At 47.6% G+C, this 23,032-nt stretch overlaps 3 protein-coding genes across 6 annotated transcripts; all 3 read left to right on the top strand.

The window, feature by feature from the left end:
• Positions 1-785: 785 nt before the first annotated feature.
• zgc:66447 (SLAIN motif-containing protein-like) lies at positions 786-9,271 on the top strand. Of its 2 annotated transcripts, none has more exons than XM_060062888.1 (9): positions 786-941; positions 1,765-2,420; positions 4,192-4,328; positions 5,077-5,202; positions 6,006-6,146; positions 6,414-6,743; positions 6,977-7,120; positions 7,801-8,089; positions 8,329-9,271. In XM_060062888.1, exons 2-9 carry the CDS (start codon positions 1,774-1,776, stop codon positions 8,381-8,383), a joined length of 1,869 nt encoding a protein of 622 aa, XP_059918871.1. In that variant the 5' UTR covers positions 786-941; positions 1,765-1,773; the 3' UTR covers positions 8,384-9,271. The 2 variants fall into 2 exon arrangements, with proteins under 2 accessions (XP_059918871.1, XP_059918870.1); XM_060062887.1 differs by having other exon boundaries at positions 788-1,053.
• A 402-nt stretch (positions 9,272-9,673) lies between these two features.
• On the top strand, positions 9,674-16,997 carry znf711 (zinc finger protein 711). Of its 3 annotated transcripts, XM_060062883.1 has the most exons (10): positions 9,675-9,847; positions 10,964-11,031; positions 11,123-11,220; positions 11,346-12,158; positions 12,267-12,413; positions 12,558-12,782; positions 12,905-13,042; positions 13,162-13,296; positions 13,577-13,633; positions 14,033-16,997. In XM_060062883.1, the coding sequence occupies exons 3-10, from the start codon at positions 11,142-11,144 to the stop codon at positions 15,211-15,213; spliced, it is 2,775 nt and encodes a 924-aa protein (XP_059918866.1). In that variant the 5' UTR covers positions 9,675-9,847; positions 10,964-11,031; positions 11,123-11,141; the 3' UTR covers positions 15,214-16,997. The 3 variants fall into 3 exon arrangements, with proteins under 3 accessions (XP_059918869.1, XP_059918866.1, XP_059918867.1); XM_060062886.1 differs by lacking the exon at positions 12,905-13,042 and having other exon boundaries at positions 9,674-9,847; XM_060062884.1 differs by lacking the exon at positions 13,577-13,633.
• A 1,510-nt stretch (positions 16,998-18,507) lies between these two features.
• On the top strand, positions 18,508-22,312 carry kctd12b (potassium channel tetramerisation domain containing 12b). Its single transcript, XM_060062894.1, has one exon. It carries the CDS (start codon positions 19,222-19,224, stop codon positions 20,077-20,079), a length of 858 nt encoding a protein of 285 aa, XP_059918877.1. The 5' UTR covers positions 18,508-19,221; the 3' UTR covers positions 20,080-22,312.
• The last annotated feature ends 720 nt before the right edge of the window (positions 22,313-23,032 follow it).

The raw sequence follows: 23,032 nt of genomic DNA, 5'->3' as shown, positions 1-23,032 counted from the left end.
AATTAGGAAACCAGTAACCATAGTCTGAGGCCAAGAGGAAATCTGTCTATAGACCAAATTAAACAAGCCCTAACGAAATTGGCCTCCCAGTCCTCACTAAAGTAAAAAATCCCTAATGCTATTTCTCACTGAGGTGAAAACCCCCAACGGTAATGCATTTTCACTGACAATACCTATAATAGGTTTTTTTTTGTCTTGATTCTCTGGATCTGCATCTTTTACATTTTATTTTGCATTTATTCTGTAAGCTAAGTAACCGAGTGGTGTACTACAGTTCTGTCTCCCAAAACTAGTTATACAGGAACTGTTGCTTTCAACACTACTTCCCTTTTATCTCGTGCAACAGAGAGGAGGAAGGCACAGCCATAGACAAACATGAAACGGCAGTTTGGCAAGCACAATATGATTAAGTTCATGCAGACAGAGGCCATAAGCAGAACATCAAGCAGACAGACGGCCCTTTAGCATACAATAGCCCCTTTAGAACAGACAATACAAATGTAGAATAAAAGATAACCCTGTATTAATCCCAGGGAGAGGCAAATCTGGGAGGGACCACAGTGTACAAAATGACTAACGGCAGTACAAAACAGCAGAAGCAAACGTCCTTGTTCGGCGGTATCCTTGTTTCCGCGAATTTGTGTTCAAACTACGCCACCTTGAGTTGCGCATTAAATACCACACCTGGACAAAGACCTGGTATTAGCAATTCGAAAGGCATCCTTCAGAGGGCGCCAAACAACAGTTACAACCCGTAAGTGGGAGGAGCTTAGCACTGCTCTAGGTTTGATGATTGGGCTAACTAATGTCCATCAACAAGCGGGTGAGCAAAACGCTCATGATGGTGAATTCAAGCGATGTGCTTCCTACAGCATCGCAAACAATGGATTAATTGCAGTCATTTCGATGCCTGATCAATCAAAAATCGATTTGCTATTCTGGTAGCTATATACGATGGTGCAAATAGACCGTTAGATCCATGCCACATCTCGGGAATATAATAGTTTAACGAGCGGGCAGGCTTCACCTCACGACAACACGGCTTACTTACCGGTAGGTTTGTTTTGCTACCGCTTGCTTGCTACCTGAACGAACTTAAATACGGATATATCTTATATTCTATCCGATCCGTGCAGCTAAACTACTGCATATTCATTACATGTGGCGAATGACTCGGTTATTGTTGGTGCATAATGCATCGATACTGTCGAAATTGTAAGTATTGATTATTGATTGCTTGGAACTTATTAGTTAACGTTAGCTCATCGTGAACGGCGTGGACACAGGGTCGAGATGTGGTCAAATGGTGCTGCTATATGCGCCTTGTTCGACCTTTAGGTTTTATTACTCTCATTTCACTATATTTGCAATGCTAATTATTGGTTTTGTTATAATTTGCAGATGTGTGTGTGTGTGTGTGTGTGTGTGTGTGTGTGTGTGTGTGTGTGTGTGTGTGTGTGTGTGTGTGTGTGTGTGTGTGTGTGTGGGGGGGGGGGGGGGGGGCGGGGGAGGAGGAGGAGGAGGAGGAGAGAGAGAGAGAGAGAGAGAGAGAGAGAGAGAGAGAGAGAGAGAGAGAGAGAGAGAGAGAGAGAGAGAGAGGGGGGGGGGGGGGGGGGAAGAGAGAGAGAGGGGGGGGGGGAAGAGAGAGAGAGAGGGGGGGGGGGAAAGAGAGAGAGAGAGAGAGAGAGAGAGAGAGAGAGAGAGAGAGAGAGAGAGAGAGTGTGTGTGTAAATAAGCATCTAATACTCTTCCTTCCTACCCTAGGCTGAAAGCATGGTGGTTCCAGGCAACCCCACTGCGATCCAAAAGCCTGACTGTGGATGCTCCAGTGGCCTCATGGAAAGTTCAGATCCTGGGTTCGAGGAAGAGCAGGACGTAGCAGGGGTGGAGTTGGAGGAGGTGCGCAAGCTACAGGAGCTTGTGCGTAGATTGGAGGTTCAAAACCAGACCCTTCGCAACAGGGGAAGCAAACCCATTCATAACGGCAGCTACAACAATCACTCGGCCAGCAGCAACATCAATGAGAGGCTCTCTTGTGAAGGCGTTAGCCACCCTGACCTCAGGTTGGACCACAGTGGCGAGCTGAGCAGCAGAGAGTTTGAGCTCTCTCCCCCACAGGACACCAGCAGCAGCTACAGCAGTGAGGACCTGTCGCCTCTCCCTGGGGCAAGCAGACTGGGGGAAGAAGAAGGGGCAGAAGGTTTTGGGGGTCCATGTATGGGATTCCTGACCTTGCCCTGCAGCAATGGACCAGAGCCAGCCCAGGGGCAACCCCAGACTCCAGAAAGCCCATCTCAGGAGAGTTATGAATCAGAGACTCTCGCCGAGAGTGACTCTGGGGTTGACCAAACCGCCTTGGATGAGTTGGATGTCCTGGATCTAGAAGATGAGTGTGCAGAGGTGGACGATGGAGACAGTTGGTACGTATGGATACATAGGCAGGGCCCCTGCTTTTCTTGTGGTCTGCATTGCCCTAACCAATTTGGGTCACATTTTACTTTTGTTATTGTCAATCTCCCCACACGTCGCGATGTAGGCCTATTTTTAGGTTTGCATGATTTTGATCTAATATACATAAATGTATGATTATTACTGAGTGTACAATTCAGTTAAACTAGGCTTATTACAACCATCTAGTTTTGAAGCAGTTCTTACCAGAATTTAATTAGTAGGTTTCGATTTAATTTGTAGGATTAGATTTCCTAAAAAGGTCAGTTGCACCACTAATGCTGAATAATCCCCCTTCAATTTGGTTTACACAGAACTAATTTACCCCACACATAGCCTACGCTATGTGTGCATGCTTCCCAATTTGCATGCCCTCGAACAAGTAGCTTGTAGTTCTCTTTGTGGCTGCTTAAGAGGCTCAGTTGTTGGGTTTAATAGTCCAACCAGTTATGGCATTCTCTGTTTCACATAATTAGCCATACCATATATGTGCTTTTCCCGGGTTATCACAACCACAACAGTAATCCCCACAGGCTGATAATCTGATCCAGGCAGGCGCCAGGCCTGGAAGCTGGATTTCAGCTTTCGGACTAATTGTACAGCATGTGATGGGGGGAGCTCAGAGAACAAGGCTGGAGAAGTAACTGAGGGGGAAAAATAACCAACTTAGAGAAACTGAAGGATGTTATTTATCACTCGTAGTACCATATTTGTCTGAGACAATTGAAAGAGGTTTCCAAATAGCTAACCAAGTTATGGAAATCTAGTGCAATGTGCCCTACATGCACACCCCATACAAATGTGCATAAGCACACGACACAAGACATCTGAGGATGTTTCTCCACGTCACACGTAAACTCCAAACTTTAGACTGGGACTCCCCTTTGCCCCATTGGGACACGTAACCCGGATATCTGCACGGTCTGCATTGTTGCTTATGCCAGTGGGAGTTGGATGCCTTTTGTGTTTGCCTAATGGGAAGATGAGCATCGGTTGATTTGTCAAGACTCCAGAGCCAATGAGCGCTGGCCTTTTGTGTCCCTTGGCTAAAAGAATCTGCTCACGTGACCTCAAGCTTAAATGTGGCAGTCAGCACAGTGACTGTTTGGTTTCAACGGCCTCTGTACCGCTTGCCTCGCATGACACGAGGCAAGTCTTAGAATGCAAAGCGGACCGTGCGAACCACCAACCCCGATAGCCCCTCATGGAAGATGGTAGAGCATGGTATTCCACTGTATTTACTCTGTTTTAACCATGGTAACTGTTTTACTCTTTGATGATGTCCCCCTTTTGGTTGTAGATGAGTTTCCTTGATGCGTCTAATTTGCAACTTCACACCATCTTTTATTGTAACGCTCTCAAATACCCCCAGGGATGATTTTCTTTTTCCAGAAACACTGCAGCATTGTAGCTGCTTAATCATGTCTGGGGCATTGTGAGCAGTAAGCCTTTGAGAGGTTCACTGACATTCTCAAGCACAAATTGTTAAAGTGTGACACGGACTGATGGATCGACTTACGTGGTCTCAGCCAAACATGCAGCACAGTCCAACCCTCTGACGCAGGAAGTGTTGATAAACACATGGAGGGAAGTGAGGCGTAAGCCGCTTCCCACCCTGTGCCCACATCCCTCCTCATCACTTTATTCTTCTTCAGTGGCTTCCGCCCTTGTTATTAGTCCAATCACTTTCTCATCATGTTGTGCTCTCGCCCTCCTCTGCTTGTGGTACATGTCTGTCTTCAGGTTGTACGTGTCGCCGAAGAAGCACGTGGCCGAGCCGTGCCCAGAGTCCCCCTTGAAGTGGTGTCGTAGAGTGCTAGACCACCCGAGTCCCGAGACTGAGGTGGCATGCAGGAGCCTGATCAACCGCTTGGACCAGAGTACGCAATCCTAATGTCATATGAGTCTTTCTCCACTTTCGCCAAATCTCCATCTTCGTGCCCCACAGCATACAAGTTACGGATTTGCATTTAATGCTTAGTTTTTTCAAGGTGTTTATAACATCCTCAGAATGGTTTAGCCCAACTCTTTGTTGGTTTGAATACACAATGGGAATTGTCTTCTTTAAAGTCTTTCAGTGCCTCTACTTTTAGTCAGCCTTATTTACTGCTCACCTCATCAGAGAGAGTCTGTGTCAATAGATGGGTTCAGTCCATACACTAATGTCCCAGGTACCTTACTGTGTCTGTTTGTGATTGATCAGTCACACCCTATTCATTATTTAACCTGGCCGTCTGCTCATTCTGCGTGCACGGTGCGAAACTGGAACAACAAAGCCATTCACATTGCAGCTAAATGACTCTGAAGTCATGGGTTAGCTTGAGTTACTCCTCTTCTCCAACCACTCCCTGGCTCAGCTTAATTTAAAATGCTACCATTATGCAGGTGTACGCCTGTGAAACCTGTTTACTTAGCCATCCAATGGTGTGGTGAGGTTGAAAACAGGAAGTTTTGTATCGGGCTTGGGCTGCAATGTTGATACTTTAAATTGCCGGAACTTGTTTTAGTAATCGTACTGTGATTAAGTTATTGGGTTTTTTTCCGTCCGTCTGAGTTTAACGGCAATGGGAGCTGATCGACTGCATCAGGGGCTAAACCAATGTCCTTTCTCTCCTTGTCACTCTGCAGCCTCTCGCTGGAAGAATATGTACAGCAGCCCCAGCTCAACAGAGGCGGGCTCGGCAGGCTCCGGCCTGATCTCCCCCGGGTACCACAAATCGACTAACAAATCCCTACTAACCTGTGGCAGCTCAGGTATGGCATGACATTAACACACCTTGCTCTTTGTCGCCTGCGCAGCACTGCACTGTTATTGTCCTTGGGTGTGGTTGTTTTTATTACGGGTAAATGCGTGCAATAAAATGCCTTCTAGAGGGATCACAAAGACAATGATGGACCGGTTGGAGGTCATATTTAATGTGTTGTCCATTCCTCTGTGTTTTGTGTTGCTAATATTGAAGCGTGGAACAGATTTACTGAGCTGGGGCTTTGACATGGGGTACGCTTAAAACACACAATGATTTCACCTTTTTTTAATATTGCATAACTTCCTCACAATGCATTCCTTTTTATGTGTCAAGTCAAAAACAGACTTGTGCTTGCGTTGTGAAAACACTGAGTATGTATTTGCATGAACTTTAAAACGCTTTGCTGGTGGGTGGTGACCCCTGTCTAATGTTGGACTGGTTACATAACCAAAACCTCCCTGGATGTGGACGTTGTCCATAGCAATCTGTCCCAGTGTGAAGGAAGCGGCTGTGGGCCAGACAGACAGATATACAGACAGACAAGCCTGTCTGGAAGTGTTTTGCATACACTTTGGTACAGCATAAACTTTTTGCCGTAGCAGCAGTCGAGCCCTTTGGTATTAATTCCGTTTGACATGTCTAGGGGGCGTGACGTCTGGGGGTTACGTCAGGTATTTGGGCTGGGTTTTATTTATTTATTTAATGTCAGAACAACTCCCAAAAGAAACACTGTGTACGTTGTCCCTTTTTTGAGTTGTGTACGTTTGCAGTCTGTGCCTGCAATACAGCGTTGTGCTGCTCTGTCTGCAGGCCTTGTGCGCGTGAACTCCGCTCTGAGCTCTCAGTCGTCCATCGACAGTGAGCTCAGCACGTCAGACGACTCCATCTCCATGGGCTACAAGCTGCAGGATCTGACCGACGTGCAGATCATGGCTCGCCTGCAGGAGGAGAGTGAGTGGAGGAGTTATGTAAATAGGGCCCTGTACACGTGGCATCACTGTTTTGAGTGTCTGTTCTGAGAAGGGCACTGCAAGTTCACCACTGGTAAAGAAACCGTGGGCTAAAACCAAGCACATTTCATGCACTCAGTTTCTTAATTGTTTTTTCAATACGCTCCTACCATAATCCTACAATAATTGCATTCTATTCAGCTCGGTTTTCTTTTGGCCTCCAGGTACTTTTGTACAAACCTGTGTGTGTGTGTGTGTGTGTTGGCAGGTCTGCGGCAGGACTACGCCACCAGCTCCACCTCCGTGTCCCGCCGGAGCTCCTCGGCGTCGCTGCAGTCCCTGCGGCGCGGTGGCCCCTACAGCGACCAGGAGTTTGACAGCCACAGCCTGGAGGACGAGGAGGAAGCGTACTGCCCCGTCCCCCAGCCCCGCCAGCGGTTCACCCCGTCTCCCTTGGGCTCCCCGCGGTGCCTGTCCCCCTCCACCTCCAACCACGGCCAGGAGCCCGGCAGCCGTCTCGGGGCGCCGCGCGCTCGGGCGCCCAGGCGCTCGCTTCAGGGCCCTAGCCCGGAGCTTCTCAAATTCGCGAAGAGCGAGGGTAAGCCTTGGTCTGTTTTGGAGGGGTGCAAATCGACAGACCGATCACTGTCAAAAGTACTTTCAAGAAAAGGTGTCCTAATGTTGTGGGGCTATTTACCTAAATGTGTGTGTGTGTGTGTGTGTGTGTGTGTGTGTGTGTGTGTGTGTGTGTGTGTGTGTGTGTGTGTGTGTGTGTGTGTGTGTGTGTGTGTGTGTGTGTGTGTGTGTGTGTGTGTGTGTGTGTGTTTGCAGAGGAGTTAAGACACAGCATGCCCAATCTGGCACCTCGCACAAGCCTACGTTCCCTGGAGGCGGTCAGAAACAGCCGCAGCATGGAGGCTAACCTTCAGAGCTCTGGCAACCGCATGTCCCGCCTAAACCACTCCCCCTCCACAGGTAACCCTACCCTCCTCACCTGGCCTTCTACCTCACTTCTCCTGTGCCTATTGCTCGACCCCCCGCCCCCCCCCCCCCCCTTCCTATGTAACATCCCCACCACTTGCCTATCCGCTACAGACTGCTACTCAGTTACATGTGTCACTCTCTCCTTGTACTAAAACCCTTTGTGTGTTTTTAGATACAATTTCTCAAAAAAACACCTCATTGTCTTCCTTCCGATTCATAACCCGAGGACATCTTCAGGTTAACTTTTGCTAACGTAAATATTTGCTCATATTGGTTGCCTCACGCCCGAAACCCAATGCTGCCTTCATGCAGGGTGCTGGTTTACTGCCTCTAAGGTACACGGGGTTTCATTACAATGAGGGGTTTGAAAAGGGGAAGAACGGCCTTTACAATGAGCTGTTCTGCATTTATTTTATTTTTTCTGCCAGTATTGTTATAGATTTAGTCATTTTCAGTCTATATTGTGAATACAATTGTATAGGGAAGATGACAGGGGAATATCTTTACGGCTATCAGTCGGTAAGTAGAAATGAATGTGTTATGTAATATCGAATTGACACCTAGGTAAATAGCGAGGATCCCCTTGTAAGGCCTTGACCGTAGCACAGAAGGTATTCCAGTGTACCCATGTGGCAGATGTCTTACCGTAGCCACGCCATATATCCCTGAAGGTATTGCATGCAGTCGACTGCGTGCCAATGGCCAGTCCCCTCTCTCCATGCGCACTCCGGTCAAAGCCATGAACCCTGTGGGCTCCATGACGACCTCACGCCAGCCTACCAGAGGACTGCCAGTGATCCAAGCTGCACCAGCCGGAATGGGCAGGGTCCAGTCACCGGGCCCCACCAACGGTGGAGGCTATGTACCCGGGAGACTGTCTGCTGGAACAGGGCGGCCAGCGGCCAGCAGGGGGCAGACTGCACCATCCACCAGAAGCAAGCTCGCACAACCTGGCAGGAGGTGATTGCTTTAAGATTGTCTGGTGATTTTGAGATATATTAAGAAATCTGTGATTCGGATAGCTTGAGTTTGTGTTTCTGAAACATATTTTGAATATCTAAATATTAATCTGCATAAAAATGTGATGCATTTTGTGAGGAATAAACCTCTAGTGTTCCTTTTAGGCTATGAATACTCAAAACCTTTTAATTAACTGGGTATGACTAAAATAACACATGTATATATTTTCCTTTTTTCAGGTCTTTGGTTACGACTAGAATGATGGATGACTCTTGGAAGGATGGCTGCTACTGATTTCTGCGCTGTTACAAAAAGAAATGAAGATAAGAATTGATGCAAAACCTCTTCGCCTCTCTTGTTCTGGTGCATTCAGACGTACTGTTATCCCTGAAAATCCACAAAGCTGAACCTGTAGATATGAAGCATCTCTAGTCCTAGCATGAACACCTAGCTCACGTCAAAACTAAACGAAGGTACAAACACATATGAAAACGTCCACATGTTCTAGGGACCAATCCAGAGCTTCCAGAAGAAACTGTTGTCGATTTGAATTATTTTTCTATGTGAATTGGAAGAGACTGTTGTAAAAAATGGTAATGTACATTATCCTGTTAATTTAAATGAAGGTATGATTCATATGTCCTGGTTTTGATCACTTGAATTTCACTCGATGAAGGCAATATGGTTTGTGGCTTGCATGGTTATACTCCACCCTCACAAAAAGTAGTGTGCAACCTTTGGAATATGATGTAGTAGTTGATATATCCTATAATTCATGCCTTCTGTTGTGATTATCAGTACGTTTTGGCGCAGTTGTATTTTAAATATTCGTTGTAATGGTGATTTTCTCTTTGACATTGTATTGCAACTGTTCTTAGACCACACTGCCCTTATAATCATAAGAAACATATTGTTTTAAAAAAAAAAAGAAACATGTTTGTGCCATGGTGCGTTTCAGCTGCAGCACTCTATTCCTTGTACTCTGAAGTACAATTTGGTACAGCATTTTTACTCGATGACATTTTACTCAATATCTGAAGATGGATCGAGAGTATGGCACTGTAATAAAGACACTGTTAATGCACGAAATCCAAGTGGTGTGAAGGGTTTTCACCCTCAGGAGGAGTGCCTGTTATTATTTGAAGCTGTTAGAAAATATTAATAAAGTCATGCCAGAACTCATTATTGTATGTTTTCCTTCCATGTATTTTATCATTAGATACTTGCATAGAAACATAATTGAAGAAAGAAATCAATTTCAGGAAAGACTACATTCTGGGGATTTATCTATAAATCCCCAGCCTATAGGCTATATCGACCCATAATAAAAACCACCAACTCAATGAGCCCAATTTCTAAGAAAATGGCCTGCAGGCCTTGTCGGTGCCCTCCAAGTAAACACATCGTATTCACATGGAATATTATAATTATCAAACTCCTAATACGGCAATTTTATTCCCCCCCACCTTATTAAACTAAGTTTACATTAATGAAACGATGGCAGCAATGTAACTATGCTCTCCTATGCATGACGCAAATAGTAAGGGATCAGCGGTGAACGAGGCCACGCATTGTCTGCCCCCCGCCCTCCCTTCGGTTGTCAGGAAGCAACCTGATTGGCCGAGGCCTAGCAAAGAGTGGCCGGGGATCCAAAACTGCAGGCCGCACTTAGCTTACCGTTAAAAATAAACCAAAACAATAACAGACATAATTGCGAAGGGGAGATACGCCGATAGACTCAGACGACTTCGTTATCAGGTACAAATATTCTTAATCGATTAAAAGTATATATGGAATTGGGCACAAGGGCCCAGTCGGCCATAGCGGGCCGCTTTCAGACCTCAGCGACAACAACATGGTGGATAATGCAGAACAAGCCGCCGCGGCTAGGTTAGCACGCTAGCTAGCCAGCGCGGAGGGTACTAACGACTACAACAGCGAAATGCGGGAAACGCAGATCTTGTTTAATGGTTGCATTTATAGTTAATGGTCTTCCTTAAGTGTATGCATTGGACGTTGTCATCGTAGAGTATTGTAATTGCTCATTTGGTACACGTTTGCATTGTGTTATATTAGCATTTTTAGCTAAACAAAATGGCGATGGATTGAACAGTCGTAGCTTCTTGCTAGTTAGCGTTAGTGGGTGGAGGGCGGCTACCGCCCTAGTGTGTTGCATAACGTTTGCAGTGCTTTCATTGGCGGCAATGAATTCTGAGCGCGTGTGTTTTGCTGCATAGTATCCTGGGCACGAACAATAACAACTAATAAAGTGTCTTAACAGCGACTGGCGTGCAGTAACCACATTCAGATTACAATAAAACGTGTTTCCCCCCGAAACACAGACGCCCAGGATCAATGCTGCTGGACTATTGGCATTGATGGGCTGGCATTTCAAAAACTTTGCGCATTCCACACGTTAAAGCGAGTAGTGTCCATATATGTGAGAATGCTGTTTCCCCCTTATGGTTATGAACACTTAAACGGTGGCGGTATCCCTTTGTCTTGTTTGGCTAATGAGTTCAACCAGCTCCAGGTGCATTGGTCCTCAAGTTAGTGTTGCCTGTAGTGCACCAAGTGGACACCTGATGGAGACAGTAGACATGAATGCTGCATGCTTCTTGTCATTGCTATCCAATATGCTCCTTTTGCATGAGTGGTTTCTAAATTCACATACACTTCAGTCCCTCTAAATAACAGACTGTTTATAAACGATTCCCCCCAGCTCATACTACTTCAAAAACCGTATTGCATATAACTGCACTTTACTGCAGCAAAACATATGTAATAACAACAGTGTTCAGGTTGATATGTTTAGTCTCACAATCACACAATTCTGTCATCAGTGACAATGTTCAACCTTTATGTATCTTGCAGGGTTGCATCCCTGATGGAAGTCAGCCTCCTGTATAACCTATTGGTTGTATTTCACTAAACCTTGGCAGGTAAGTGTCCACTATGTGCAGTGAGTAAATCCACATAGGCACACAGGGAAATGTTGAACACGCCATAATGCATTCTGTCATTTTCTTTCAGTGGTTTTCTGGTTGAAAACATGGACCATGGTGGAGGGGTGCTGGAGTTACATACACAGGAGCTGAAGATGCCCCACACGATGATCATGCAAGACTTTGGTAGGTGATGGGTTGGGAAGGCTGATTAATCATGTATTTATTTGCGATTCTGTATTGGTCGGCCACACTGTTAGACAACATTCTTAACTCCTTCGTCTCCTCTTCACTCTTTGTTGCATTTGCAGTGGCGGGAATAGGGGGTCTGGCTCACATCGACGGGGAGCATATCGTGGTGTCTGTGCCAGAGGGAATGCTTCTCTCCGATGTGATGACCGACGAAGGCATCTTGCTGGAGCACAGCCTTGAGGTGGAGGGCCTGGAGACCCAGGTGGAGGAGGGCCTGGAGACGGAGGTGGTGGAGAGCTTGGAGACCGACGTGGAGGGACTGGAGGCCGAGGTAGTTGACGGTCTGCAGACCCAGATAGTGGAGCTCCAAGCCCAGGTGGTGGATGGACTGGATGGGGAGGTGGAGGTCGAGGGTCTTGAGGTGGAGGACGTCGAGGCCCTGGAAGCCCATGTTGTGGAGGGGCTGGAGGAGGAGGAGGTAGAGGTGGAAGGCATGGAGGCGGAGGAGGTGGAAGGACTCGTGGTCGACGTCGGAGTAGAAAGTCACGAGATCGTCAACGAGGACCTGGTGTCGTCGGAGCACAGCGTCATCATGCCCGATAACATTCTGGGCTCGGAGGTCGCCATAGAGGAGGCTCTGGACCACCACCACCATCACCACCACCACCACGTCCTGACCTCGCAGCTCATCCAGGACTCGGACCACCACCACCACCATCACCACCACGACATGACGGACCAGGTGTTTGTGGCCGAGCTGCTGTCGGACCACCAGGACAACACGCTGGACCAGCAGCTGGTGTCGGAGGGCGTGATGGTGGCCGACAGGGAGACCATCATCCACGAGGAGCTGCCGGCCGAGTCGGTGGACCTGCAGACCGACGGGGACGACGACGCTCGGAGCAGCTCTGAGGACTACCTCATGATCTCCTGTAAGCCACACAGCTCGCTCGACGGCCCTGCGTTTCCTCAGACTCACTCAGGCATACGTGCGTGCGATAATGTTGTTGACCGAGTTTTGTTCTTTTCCATCACTGTAGTGGACGAGGTGGGGGAGAAGCTGGACATAGGGGACACGCCTCTGGAGATCAGCACTGAGGTGATGGAGGACAAGGAAGCCAAAGAGCAGGATGAGTCGGAGGTCATCAAGGTCTACATTTTCAAAGCTGAAGCGGACGACGATTTGGGCAAGTGCCCTTAAGAGAAACTTTGATAACATAATAATAATCCTGATCGATCGATTGAAGTTTTTTTCTTTCCTAAAGGTCCAAATGATTTGACTTGGAAAGGAGTCATGACATTAACATGACATTGTTTCTATGGTCTTGCAGGGGGAACCGAGGTGATAACGGAGGACGACTATCAGAACGGGCATCCCGACCCGGAGGCGGCGTCGTCCGGGCGTCTCGGCGTCGGCCGCGACAAGATGATCTACATGTCGGTCAAGAACCGGACCAAAGTAGACGACGACGACGACGACGACACAGAGGAAGATGACGACGAGGACGACGACGACGACGAGAGTGACGAAGACGACGAGGACGACGAAGACATGAGTAAGTACCGGTAGTCCACGCGATCAAGCCCTGCTGAAGCGCACGCCGCCAGCTAGGGCCACCACCCCATCGTAAATCCCTAGGACGCTGTTCAACGCACTGTTTCCCCTGACTGTTTGTAGATGAGAGTGACATGGCTGAACAGGTGTATATGGAGGTGGTAGTAGATCAGGAGGAGGAGGCTGCAGCACAGCCAACCGAGCTTCATGACTCCATAAACAACAAGATGTTTGTGCCCGTGTCCTGGGCAAATTCTTATGGTAAAGATGGCAATTTTGTAGCATGACAGTCGCACCGATGGATGGATGCTAGTGTCCAGGGTTCACACCAAAGGACCGCACTCCTCGCCTGGCGTCACCATCTGACGTGTTGTGTGCAGGTAACTGTATCGACGCGGGGAAGAACGGGGGCACCACGCCGTTCCTGCAGATCAGGGACAACATGGGCGCCAACCGCCTCCTCAAGACCAAGACCAAGAAGAAGAAAAAGGGCAATATGCGGCAGTGCCAGACCGGTATGGGCTGCATATAACAACGCACGCGCACACACGCACACATAATAACAAACATGCATACACACATAACAGGTATTTGATTGATGAATCTTATTATATCAAATGTCCATAAACACAAATTGTTAGGGCTCTGCTGGCCAATCATTTAATATTACATGTCAGTAGCAGTGTATTGTCACAGTATTAATAGAGCGTGATTCATTTTTCATATCAAATTTCCTACTGTTATTTTTGATGCAAATAAATAATGGCCCAGCTTTATCGACTGCTCCCCACACAGGGTCCACAATTAACACCTTCCACCAGCCAATGGCGGAACATTTTGACGAATCTGCAGGTAAAGAAATTCAGGGTTCCATATTGAAACAATCTGGTGTATATAGTTTTCCACTATCGCAAGTAGAAAAGCAAGCTTCTAAATGTTAATTTTGGACCCTCCTCTCCCATTTTAAACTCATGCCACTGGAGTCGAGTGAAGCCAAATGTATTTCACAAAGTATTGGTTGAACATCCAAGATGGATCTAAAACAGTATAAGAATATTTTGATACATCTTGATTCATATTCTCTTCAAATTTGGTAACCATCAATGAAGTAAGGCACACGCTTGTTTTGCATGTTTTGCATTTTACAATGATATTATAGTGTACAAAAATTCCCTGTTTACAAGCCAACAGCTTTTCAACATCCGGCCTGTGTCCCCTCCCCCCCCCCCCCCCCCCCCTCGGTTTCCCCAGCCGTCATCATCGGGCCGGACGGTCTGCCGCTGACCGTCTACCCCTGCCACCTCTGCGGGAAGAAGTTCCGCTCCCGGGGCTTCCTGAAGTGCCACATGAAGAACCACCCCGACCACCTGCTGAAGAAGAAGTACCAGTGCACCGACTGCGACTTCACCACCAACAAGAAGGTCAACTTCCACAACCACCTGGAGAGCCACAAGCTGCTCAGCCACCACAGCGAGCGCTCGCCCGAGTACACGGAGTACGCCCGGCGCTACCACGAGTCCAGCCCGCTGGGCTCGGACAAGCTCATCGTGAAGGACCGCGAGCCCAAGCTGCACCACTGCAAGCACTGCGCCTACGAGACGGCCGAGCAGGGCCTGCTGAACCGCCACATGCTGGCGTCGCACAGCAAGAACTTTGCCCACGTGTGCGTGGAGTGCGCCAAGGGCTTCCGCCACCCGTCGGAGCTCAAGAAACACATGCGCACGCACACGGGCGAGAAGCCCTACCTGTGCCCGCACTGCGACTTCCGCTGCGCCGACCAGTCCAACCTAAAGACTCACATCAAGAGCAAGCACGGCGCCGACCTGCCCTTCAAGTGCAGCCACTGTCCGCAGGCGTACGCCGACGCGCGCGAGCTGCAGCGGCACATAGAGATGGTGCAGGGCCACAAGACCCACCAGTGCCCCCACTGCGAGCACAAGAGCACCAACTCCAGCGACCTGAAGCGCCACATCATCTCGGTGCACACCAAGGACTTCCCGCACCAGTGCGACGTGTGCGAGAAGGGCTTCCACCGGCCGTCGGAGCTGAAGAAGCACGCCGAGACGCACAAGGGCAACAAGGTGCACCAGTGCCGCCACTGCAACTTCACCGCGCCCGACACCTTCACCCTGAGCCGCCATATCCTGTCGCTGCACACCAAGGACCTGCCGTTCAAGTGCAAGCGCTGCCGGCGGGGCTTCCGGCACCCGGCGGAGCTGAAGAAGCACATGAAGACGCACAGCGGCCGCAAGGTCTACCAGTGTCAGTTCTGCGAGTACAACAGCACGGACGCTTCGGGCTTCAAGCGCCACGTCATCTCCATCCACACCAAGGACTACCCGCACCGCTGCGACTACTGCACCAAGGGCTTCAGGCGGCCCTCGGAGAAGAGCCAGCACATAGCCCGGCATCACAAAGACATGTTGATGTGAGGTTGTCTCGCTCACAGACACAGACACAGACACAGACACACACACACACACACACACACACACACACACACACACACACACACACACACACACACACACACACACACACACACACACACACACACTCCTCTCCCCCCCCCCAGGAAACGCACCCACTGCTGTTCTCACTCTTAAGGACCAAGGGTTAACGGATGTGGACGGTCATGGGTGGAGATGACGACCGTGACGTAAGACGTTCTCGTTGACCGTTCTGTGTGTTGACGTGAGTCCGACCTCCAAGCTCCCCAACACCCCCTAAAAACAATGCAAGGAAGGGTGAGACTTGGAGATTGTGCAAAGAATAACAGGAGTCAAAAGTAGGGGGACAGCTGTAATTTCTGTCATGTTTTGTTGCAAAAGAATCACATATGTACGTATATATTCAGGGTTTCAAAATTTCTATATTTTTATACCCCTCAGCTGTAATGCTGCAAGAAGACGACTGTGTCCTGTATTATAGAACGTGGTGCTTTGTGAACGTCACGCCAGGTAGACAGTATGGAACAAGTACCGGGGGGACCTGCCTCCCTTCCAGTATATCCCCTCCCCCGATCCCAACCCCCCCCTTAAATAACCAGCTTTTAGCCACACCATTTGTTTTTAACGCCATCATGCCATTGTTCTAGAGGGGCAGGATGATGCTTGCACACAAATGGCTTTGTAACCATGTTTACATGCATAATACAAGGATATTTCACAAATTTACCAGTTGCGCTTCACGTTTTCTGTACACAGTGGTCATGAGTCTGGTTGAACTAATCATGTAGAATGTACATAGCGTTGCAGATGTTTAACGTGTGAGTCCATGTGGTTTTTATAACTGTCACGTGGTGTTTGGGGGAAAGCAGAAATGGAGATGCAATTGATACATTAATGGAATATCCCTTTTTTTTCTGTGAACAGGTTAACAAAGATCAACACATTTATTACACACAAAACCTTTTCCCACAGATCCGTTTTTCGAACATTGTATTGCATCAATGTTTTCATGCTCCCATGGGTTTCACAGTAAGGCCTGACTTCAGAGTCTGAGATGATCTGCTGTGAAGTGGGTGTGTGTTAGAGCTGCTGCTGAACGGTGATTGATGGGAAGGACGTGTGCTCGGCAGACTACCTGAGTTGCAATCATGTCCAGCATCGTTGTTCACGCTTAACTCCTCGAGCATTGATTTTAGGCCAATCAGCGAATAATTTCTTCTGTTTGTTTTTTTTATGTTTCACACGCATCAATACCATTAACTGATGAAAGCCCCATGCTTGAGTCAGTAGAAAGCACTTTAATTTTTTTTTCTTTTTGTGTATGAGAAGTATGTGTCGTTCTGGTATAATGGACGATTGTGGATGTGACCAGATGAGAGTGTTTTTGATTGCTATCTCTTGTTCTGATGTTAAAAAAATATATTGTTTTGTTCAAGAAGTGTCTTGTTGCGAGTGAAACCATCTATTGTTCTGTATATGGTTAAGTGATTGGGTTTTGTGTTCATGTTTGTGCTCACTAACATCGGTTCCCCAAGGCCCAGGCCTACCTAACTGAATCCCAAACAGGAGCTATACCCTTTCAACAAAATGGTTGACAAATTGGCATTAGTCTTAAGAGTATGCACATATGCTGTCATCATAAAAAGGAATTGTGGTATATATTAAAGATCCATACATTTGTGTACCTTTTTAGCCTTTTTTTTTTTCAGTCTGATTGTGGATAAACTACTGGTGGGGAGGATCCAAAATAAACGATTATCTTTTAATATTTGTCGGTGCCTTTTTTCGATTCCTCGATTATCTTTTTATATTTATCTGCCTTTTCGATTCCTCTAGGTAGCAGCTGTTCCTCTCCCCCTTACAGCGTCAGGGTTATCAAGAAGAAGACAGGCTGGGTTGGAATAGGAGGGATACGGTAAAAAGTGAAACTGCAGTACTTAAGATCACAGTGTCATTATGAAGGGACAGCAATTTCTATAATTGGAATTTTTGAAGAATTGTTGATAAGGGACCTCCTGTAGAATATTGCACTGTTGGCATTTCATATTGCTAAGTCGAGTCCTTACTCCCTGCTGCCACCTGTCAACATAAGAATGATGCATGAAGCTTTATCCTGCGGGAAATGAAGCTGTATAGAACCAGTTTTGCATTGGCATGGACACTTAATCAGCAAGTCCTTGTCTTCAGCTCCTACAGAATATCACCCATCAATCACACGTTGCAGCGGTCAGCATTGTATGGTGCAGATGCCTTTTTCCCCTGAAAAATATATTGGTGGATTTTTATCTTTGATACAAAGACTGAACACTGGATGATAATCCCCTGCCCTTCTTTAATCTTGTTTTATAATTGTGGACTGATTGATTGACATCCCCCTAATACATTAGTGTGCTGTTAATTGGGACAGCCATGCACCTATAGAGAACACGTTAATTTACTCAATGATCGTGTTTTTAGGCTCTCCTTATGTTTGCATAATTCGCTATGGGATAATAGTGATTGGATGATCACTAGAAAAAATAATGAATAGCATTTGGGCTGCCAGAGAATATTGAAAAGCCTTTTACTACCCCCCCCCCCCCCCCCCCCCCCCACCTCGTGGTGTTGTTGCACCTCCAGAGTAAATGGTTGACAAGTCAGTCCACAGCGCAGGATTCCGCAAGAGACCTGTGGGGCCCGCTGGGAAATCAGGACCAGATTGCTCCCAGTCTGACAAATAACAAACAAGACTTGCTGGGCCTGGGCTGCACCGCACTTGGAAGGAGTAAATAAAGGACCATTTCGTCTGTACGTGTACACAGGTTCAATTAAGGCCAGTCCATCAGTTTGGACCTAGTCAACATCATTATTAATTTACAACAAGAGTAATCGGAATTTACGTTAATGTATGCTATAGGCAAACACTAGATGTCACTATTATTCCGTCTCTGGCGTGAAATGGTTTAAAATAAAGATAGCGTTTTTAGTTGTTTTCGTATAGTTGTCGTAAGACTAGAATTTATAGAATTGTAACAGTTCTCCAGGAGGCAAAAAAATCGGAGCAATATTAAATTAGCCTACACGCTTGACATTGCACATTGTACATAGCCCCTAGGCCTATCAGACATGTGATTTAAATAACTATTAACTGCGACGTGATATAAACCAACTATCTCTCGCCAAAACGAGAGAGAAGAAAAAAACGAATTAGTGATTTGTATTTTTTTTTTTTGAAGACGGAGCCTGGACCTCAGCCAGAAAACGTCATCGGTGGGTAGGTGTGGTTAGCACATACATAATACACACCGTCCTCATCGCAGCACAGTAGTACGGGCTGACGCGCGATCACATATCCGAAGCGCTAGAGCGGCCGAGAGATCCCCCTGCGTGTGTGCGTCTCGAGTGATGGAGAAGCATTGTTTTTATTCTTAAATCTACCGCTCACTAGCGTTACATTCGGGAGGTTGATCGTCGTCCGCCAGGCTTTACCTTTACGGGACATCTACTGGGAAAACTGCCCAACTATGGATTGCCTCATTGAAGTTGGGCCACCCGATCCTGTCTCCGCCTAGACAACTGACCCAAGATTTATAGGGAAAGGCATAAAAGGAATGTTGTGTTACCTGCGTTACCGTTTATTAGAAATCCTCGCTACTTGTCATTAATAGTTTTCATTGCCAATGTTCAAATCTGTGTATGCGTAAAAAAAAAGGACACGGGCATCTAGTATCCGCAACCTGGTACCTGCGGATATGCAGTGCGCTATATATTTATAATTGACATCTGTTTTTTGGAAATATTTTTCGTGTTATTATATTTTCTGCGGGTGCAAAAGTGTACACGTTGTGCGCGGATCGTTTTTGAACAAGTAGCCTAGGAAGTGCGCTCATTGCAGATCCCACCATCCACGTTTTTCGCCATAGGCCTACCACTGTAGTGCAATTGACAACACAGTGTCCATTAGGCTACTGTTTTAAGGAGGAACACATATCGCCATCCTAGGATTTAGCCATGGCTTTACCAGACAGCAGCATCCCCGGGGACGAAGTTGGCTTCCCAGAGATTATTGAGCTGAACGTCGGTGGCCAAGTGTACATCACGCGCTATTCTACCCTCACTAGCGTGCCAGACTCTCTCCTGTGGGACATGTTCAGTCAGAAGTCGACCAAAGGACTGGCCCGGGACACGAAAGGCAGGTTCTTTGTGGACCGCGACGGCTTCCTGTTCCGTTACATCCTGGACTACATGCGGGACCAGCAGCTGGTTCTCCCGGACCACTTCCCCGAGCGAGGCCGGCTGCAGCGCGAGGCCGAGTTCTTCAACCTGCCCGAGCTCGTCAAGCTCCTGGCGCCCAAAATCAGCAAGCAGAACTCCCTGGGGGACGAGGGCTGCCAGAGCGACCCCGAGGACGCCTCCCCCGGGCTGGAGACCGGCCGCCACATGGGCTCCCTGGGGGCGGCGGCGGCGGCGGCCTGCGCCAGCCTGGTCCCGGGAGGCCTGGACGCCAGCAAGCGCTCGGGCTTCATCACCATCGGCTACCGGGGCTCGTACACCCTGGGCCGCGACAGCCAGACCGACGCCAAGTTCAGGCGGGTGGCGCGCATCATGGTGTGCGGGAAGACGTCCCTGGCCAAGGAGGTGTTCGGCGAGACCCTGAACGAGAGCCGGGACCCCGACCGCCCGCCGGAGCGCTACACGTCGCGCTACTATCTCAAGTTCACCTTCCTGGAGCAGGCCTTCGACAAGCTGGCCGACTCCGGCTTCCACATGGTGGCCTGCAACTCCACGGGCACCTGTGCCTTTGCCCACGAGCAGACGGACGACAAGATCTGGACCAGCTACACTGAATATGTGTTCTACCGTGAGTGACACCCCCCCCCCCCCCCCCCCCGGCCTTATTCTCCCAGGGCCACCCCCACCCCGCCCCGACCTCACCCTTCACCATCCTCTCAGCCACAAAGTGCCCCCCCTCCGGCCCCCTTCTCGATCCTCCCTGCCCAACTCTACGCGTCCCGTGGTCCTCCTGAGCTCGGGCGGCACCGGTAGACGACGTTCTCCATCTCCTCTCCTCCTGGAATCCCTCAGTTCCCCGCCCGCAGACCTCTGCCTGTAGACACGTGAACCTGCAACCACACCGTCTCCGCCGTCAGCTGAATCCTCTCCAGGTGAACCCTGCGACCCCCCCCCCCCCAGCATTCCTGCTCCTCCTCATCCTCCTGCTCTTCCTCCTCCTCCTCCTCCTCAAATCCCCTTCCCATCCAGGCAGGGTGCCCTACTTCTAAGCCCCAGCTTCTGTCTCCTTCCAAATGAAAACCAGCCCCCAAAAACTCCAGCCTCACATCCATCTCCAGAATCCCTGACTGCTGGAATCCTACAACCCAAACCTTTTCCTCTTGCAAAGACTTGATTTTCTTCTGTGTACTTTCCCCCCCCCTGCGTTTGCGTCGACCAAGCACAATGCTATATCTGATAGACAGTGTGTCAAAACGAACCTCCTGTGTTGCCGTGTGACTTTAGCGCCTGTCATAATAGAAAAGGGCTTCAAAGGGTGCCAGAGATCTGCAGTGCTATAGTTGTACAGTACCGTCTCCGCTTACTCCAGCAAATCAGTCTCTCTCTCTCTCTCGCTCTCTCTACTCTGAACTAAATTACCAAATAATTGGACATCTTATCAGCCATGAGGGATGGGAACAGCACCCAGCACAAGAAAGAAGAGGGACACGAAAATCTTTTTTTTTCTCTTCAATTTGTATTAAATGTGTCCCTTAACATTTAATATATGTTTATTTTATTTTTCTTATTTTCTGCGAACAGACCATAGCTGCACTGTTCTATGATTGATTGTTGTCCTAGGGGTTGTTTTTGTTAAGGCTGTGCTTATTAAGCCGCAAGGACACAAAGCAATTCAGTCTTTTTTTTATGTTAACGGATGACACTGGTGTACGCACCTTTTGAATTGTGCTACAATATCTGCGAAAAGTGGAAGAAACAATGAGTGCTGCCAGTTGCCACATAAGGAGTATGTATTGATTGTCCACTGGAGAATCCAGTATTTTAATCAGCTAGGGGGTGTGGGGGAGAGAGAAAAGGTGTTCTATCACATTCAGCCCCCTGCACTCTCTCTTCAGGCTCTCTCTGTGTAACCCTGCGTTGTCGCGTTACATTGTTTAATCATGAGAAAAAGTCAAGGTTTGTGCCACAAGAAATACGTTAAACGTAGACTTGGCAGCCCACCTTATTCCACTGTTGAGTGTTCTGTAATCATTAATGCTATTGATGACCCTTCAGTTCAGTATTACAGTTATAGCTTCTGCATATTTGATGTTTGCTCTCGCTTACTGAAAAAGAATGCCCATGGGAAGGATACAATAACATTGTAACACCTATAATAATATCATATATAGCCGATACGAGGGGTCTTATTCACCAGCTGAGAGAGTAGGCTGTGATGTGTTGGTGGTCCCGAGACCGGTTGTAGCAAAGAGTTAACAAGCACAGATTTAAAAGGTGTATTATCAGGTATAGCCTCAGGATAGGTATGCACATCATATACCTCGTACACACGTGACAAGCGACAATATAAAAACACACCCAACACGATTTCAACCTCCTCTCCCTTCAGACTGGTGATATTAGAGTGTAAGAGCAGAGTTAGCAGGTAGACAAAGTGTTCTACGAGCTAAGTCCGAGCAGGAGAGAACAGACTGAGCGCGAGGTAGACTTTCCGTGGAGAAAGTGGCAGGGAGGTTTGACCGCGTAGGTTTTAATTTGAGCCATGGTGTGAGCTGAGAGGTCATAGCCATGGTAGAGTTACTGACAGTGATGATAAACGTGTTCTTCAATGTCTACAGCCAGACGGGCGAGCCCTCTGTTTTACAGTGACACAGAGCTCTGTTGACGTGACGGCTCCATATATATATTAGGTTGTAGCTACGTGGTCTGGCCTCAGAGACATACAGCAACATACTAGTGAAGTGTTTAATGGGAAATTGATACTGATATTTGTTGAATAAAAGTCATTTTTCCATTTTTTTTCTCTGTATCTCCATTTATGCATTTGCCAACATAAATGCTGTATTGACTGATTAAAAAGTGAACTTATGTTAAGTGTGTAATAAATGGAAACGATTATAAAGGCCTTTCTATAGTTTAATAGTTGCAAATATGAGCTGCCTGCAGGGCCATTTTATAAAATAATTGAACTTCAGCATAATTATAAAGATAACTATATAACCCGAGGGCATGTTTTTTCAGTCCTTTCATCTGCCTTACTGGCTCTATTTAAGTAGCTATTAAATTATATCCATATTTTATTCCTAGATTAGTATGTTTAAGAGTTGACCATCAAAACAAGTTGTACTGAGGAAAAACAGCATTCTGTCAATCCCATTGCAAAACCGTTGTGTTGACGCCAAATAATCTCTCTCATTAAACATAGCACAGCATTTGTTAATCACAAGTCTAGTCTTCCCACTAAACACAAATTCCCAAATTAACTTCCATTAACAATAGCATTAATCCATTAATGCTAGTAATAATCCATTAATGGCAGGTCATGACTTGCGTGCTTGCAGACACACAGACAGCAGTGCAGGGAATTTCGGACGCGGTGTCTTTTCCGCCACCCTGAAATGTTAGGGTTGCCTTGGGCCGCAACATTCAACACTAGGCAAGGGAGGGTTGGGAAAAGCGTCCATTTGACACGTTGTGATGAAGTGCACTTTGGGATTGTAGTACGCTGATAAAAGCTTCAAATATTTAGCATGAGTGCCTTTTTGACGAGCAGTCTATGTCACTCTATTGGTCGAACCTTCCCAACCAG

The sequence above is a fragment of the Gadus macrocephalus genome, chromosome 10, assembly GCF_031168955.1.
Source record: "Gadus macrocephalus chromosome 10, ASM3116895v1".
In the NCBI taxonomy this organism is placed as follows: Eukaryota; Metazoa; Chordata; class Actinopteri; order Gadiformes; family Gadidae; genus Gadus; species Gadus macrocephalus.
Note: the sequence above shows the minus strand (reverse complement) of the source record. Positions and strands in the feature narration are given on the sequence as shown.

Excerpts from the sequence above, each read along its gene's own strand:
- zgc:66447 (XM_060062888.1), top strand. The coding sequence starts at position 1,774 with ATGGTGGTTCCAGGCAACCCCACTGCGATCCAAAAGCCTGACTGTGGA. Across the intron at positions 4,329-5,076 it reads GATCAACCGCTTGGACCAGA|CCTCTCGCTGGAAGAATATG; the intron begins GTACGCAATCCT and ends GTCACTCTGCAG. Across the intron at positions 7,121-7,800 it reads AAACCACTCCCCCTCCACAG|GTATTGCATGCAGTCGACTG; the intron begins GTAACCCTACCC and ends ATATCCCTGAAG.
- znf711 (XM_060062883.1), top strand. The coding sequence starts at position 11,142 with ATGGACCATGGTGGAGGGGTGCTGGAGTTACATACACAGGAGCTGAAG. Across the intron at positions 12,414-12,557 it reads TGAAGCGGACGACGATTTGG|GGGGAACCGAGGTGATAACG; the intron begins GCAAGTGCCCTT and ends ATGGTCTTGCAG. Across the intron at positions 13,634-14,032 it reads ACATTTTGACGAATCTGCAG|CCGTCATCATCGGGCCGGAC; the intron begins GTAAAGAAATTC and ends CGGTTTCCCCAG.
- kctd12b (XM_060062894.1), top strand. The coding sequence starts at position 19,222 with ATGGCTTTACCAGACAGCAGCATCCCCGGGGACGAAGTTGGCTTCCCA.